General features: G+C 63.6%; 1 protein-coding gene across 1 annotated transcript in view; it reads right to left on the reverse strand.

The window, feature by feature from the left end:
* Nucleotides 1-789: 789 nt before the first annotated feature.
* Nucleotides 790-2,937, reverse strand: part of CHST13 (carbohydrate (chondroitin 4) sulfotransferase 13) — a 15,357-nt gene continuing 13,209 nt past the window's right edge. Inside the window, exons 3-4 of the mRNA XM_012659037.1 lie at nt 2,508-2,625; nt 790-2,384 (exon numbers count right to left, since the gene is read on the reverse strand). Coding sequence (XP_012514491.1) covers nt 1,533-2,384; nt 2,508-2,625 — 970 coding nt within the window. The 3' untranslated portion in view covers nt 790-1,532. The remainder of the gene's footprint in view (nt 2,385-2,507; nt 2,626-2,937) is intronic.

A 2,937-nucleotide genomic window follows, 5' to 3' on the forward strand; every position in this document is an offset into this window, starting at 1 on the left:
GAGTTGGAGGTTGCTGTGAGCTGGGCTGATGCTACCGCACTCCAACCAGGGCAACATAGCAAGACCCCGTCTCTAAATAAAATACAAAAAATCAGCCAGGCTTGGTATCGAGTGCCTGTAGTCCCAGCTACTCAGGAGGCCGAGGCAGGAGGATCGCTGGAGCCCAGGAGTTGGAGGCTGCTCTGAGCGAGGCTGACGCCACGGCACTCACTCTAGCCCTTCTGCTTGCCAGAAACTCAAGCATGCCCAGCCCTGTTCTCCCCAAAGTCCTGGCACGTTTATCGGTCACCCAAAGAAACCGAGAAAGGACATCATTAATTCAACCTGTCACTAAGGGGACATTCAGTTGCTCCCGAGGAATTCGCACGACCCAGAGCCAGAAGGGTGGACGGCGCTCGTTGCCGAGTGTTGTGGCGCGGGTGTGCGGACACACACACACACAGACACACACACACACGCACACAGCGGGTCCTTGGCCCAGGTCTGCGTGAAAGATCAGGTTCTCTCCAAGTTGTCAGTGTTGCTCCTGCAGCCAGAATTTATCACTCGAAACTTGTCACCGTCCCCCAGCTGCCCCTCGCTCCTGTGGGCCGTGAAGTCCCCGGGCTCTGTGATCACTCCCATGCGATCTTCGTGACCGCCTGGCCTTCTTACCCCGTCTGGCAGCAGAGGAAACATTCTCAGAGACCGAGCAAGCCGCCCCGTGTCTGACAGCCCCACGCCCCCCAGAGCAAGGGTCCGATGACACAGAGGAACTTCCCGAAACGTCAGAAAGTAAGAAAACACATTTATTTCAAAAACCTGACCGCCCGGGGCTCACCAGCGTCTTGTGAGACCTGCTGGCCCGGAGCCGGAAGACCCAGCCTCTTGCCGGACCGAGAGCAGAGGCAGGGCCTGGGCAGGGGGAGGTGGCCCTGCTCTGTGACCAGAGTGAAGGCAATTCCTGGGATGGCCCAGCCCGGGGTCCTGCAAAGGGACAGCTTCTCTCCTGGCCCCGGCTGTCCCTGCCAGGACTGGGGGGTGGCGTGGGGTGGGCGCTGGGTCGGGCCAGGCGGCAGCATTCTGCTGTATGGTGCCACGGTCAGGTTCAGAGTTGACCCAGAAGTGGCCTCTGAAAGCCTAAAACAGTGATTCTCGAGTTCTCGCCCAGCCAAACGGACCGGAGAGGTGTCTGCGTCACCTGGTAGACAAAGGAGGCCTCAAGCGACAGGTGGAGGCAGACACACAGGTGTACGGCCCACCTGAGACGCGCTGCACCTAAACCTGGCCAGGTGTTACCTGCACCCAGGTCTGGGAAGGAACAGCATTGCCAGCAGGGGACAGTGTGTGAGCTGCCACTTCCTGGCCACCCGGGGGGCTCATCCCTGCCACACGGCCCTCCCTTGCTTGTGTGCCAGCCAGGGAAGTGGGTGTGCAGTGGTTCTCAAAGCGGGGTCCCCCTGGGGTCTTGTCAGAAACACACGGTCCCCGGTCCCACCGGGGACCTCCAAGCAGTGACCTTGCCGCAGACCGTCCGAGGGGACAGCACCGCGCTAGCGGAGCCGCAGGTAAGAGGGGACAGAGTAGTTGAAGAGCAGGAAATCCATCTTGTACAGGTCGTAGAGGCGCCGCTGGTAGAACGGGCTGATGTCCTGGAAGAGACGCGCCGCCAGCTCGCGCGGGGCAGTGGCAGCCGCTTTGGGCCGTGGAGGCGGCCCGGGGAAGCTGAGGCCCGACGCGCCGGCCAGGCCCAGCACGAAGGCGGCGTCCTCGGCCAGGGTCTCGAACTTGCCCACCACGTCGTAGCGCAGCAGGCACGGGTGGCACAGCGCGTGCACGCGCTCCCAGTGCTCGTTGAAGGGCTCTTCGCGCCGCGTGCGCGGGTCCAGCAGGTAGGCCAGGAACTCGGCGAAGCGCACGTCGTGGCCGCGGGCCACCGCGTCCGGCCGCGCCCCGGGCCGCAGGCGCCGCACGATGCGCGTGCCATAACGCAGCTGGAAGGCCGCCCCCCAGGGCCGCGCCAGCTTGTTGCGGTAGGCCGAGGCCAGGCGCTCGAAGGGCTCGCGCACGAACAGGAAGGCCAGGTAGGACCGCAGGCGGCGGTTGACGTCGGCCGGGCCGAAGTCGGCCAGCGAGGGCAGGCGACCCGGGGCGTGCGCCTCGTGCGCGGGGATGGCGCGCGGGTCCCCGGGGGCGCGGCCGCTGAGCGCCAGCAGCACGCGCTTCCAGTTGGTGGAGGCCACCTTGGGCACGTAGCAGTAGAGCAGCCCGTGCGCGTCGTCCACCAGCACGTGCCGCAGGTCCCGCGGCTGCAGCAGGCGCTGCCGGCGCGTGTGGAGGCTGCAGGCGCGGCGCAGGAGGTCGCGCCGCTGACGGTGCACCTCGGCCAGGGCTGAGCGCGGGCCCTGCGGGCAACGGGAGGGGTCAGGGGTGTTCCCGGACTCCGGCGCACCCAGGCACTGGGGACCCGGGTTTGGGGCTCCAGGATCTATCCTGCGCCTGGGCTTGGGGACAACAGATTATCTAACCTTGCTTCTCGTCCCACGGGGCAGGATGGGACTGATCACCGGTGCCAGGTACGCATGTGGGCAGAGGTTGGAATATAGAATTAAGAGGCATGGAAAGGCCGGGCGCAGTGGCTCACGCCTGTGATCCCAGCACTCTGGGAGGCCGAGGCGGGAGGATCGCTCGAGGTCAGGAGTTCGAGACCAGCCGGGGCAACATAGCAAGACCCCATCTCTACTAAAAATAGAAAGAAATTATCTGGACAACTAAAAATACATCTATAGAAAAAATTAGCTGGGCGTGGTGGCGCATGCCTGTAGTCCCAGCTACTCGGGAGGCTGAGGCAGGAGGATCGCTGGAGCCCAGGAGGTTGAGGTTGCTGTGAGCTAGGTTGACACCATGGGACTCTATCCCGGGCAACAGAGCAAGACTCTGTCTCAAAAAAAAACAAAA

This window comes from Propithecus coquereli, unplaced genomic scaffold (genome assembly GCF_000956105.1).
Source record: "Propithecus coquereli isolate 6110/MARCELLA unplaced genomic scaffold, Pcoq_1.0 Scaffold596, whole genome shotgun sequence".
Taxonomy (NCBI): domain Eukaryota; kingdom Metazoa; phylum Chordata; class Mammalia; order Primates; family Indriidae; genus Propithecus; species Propithecus coquereli.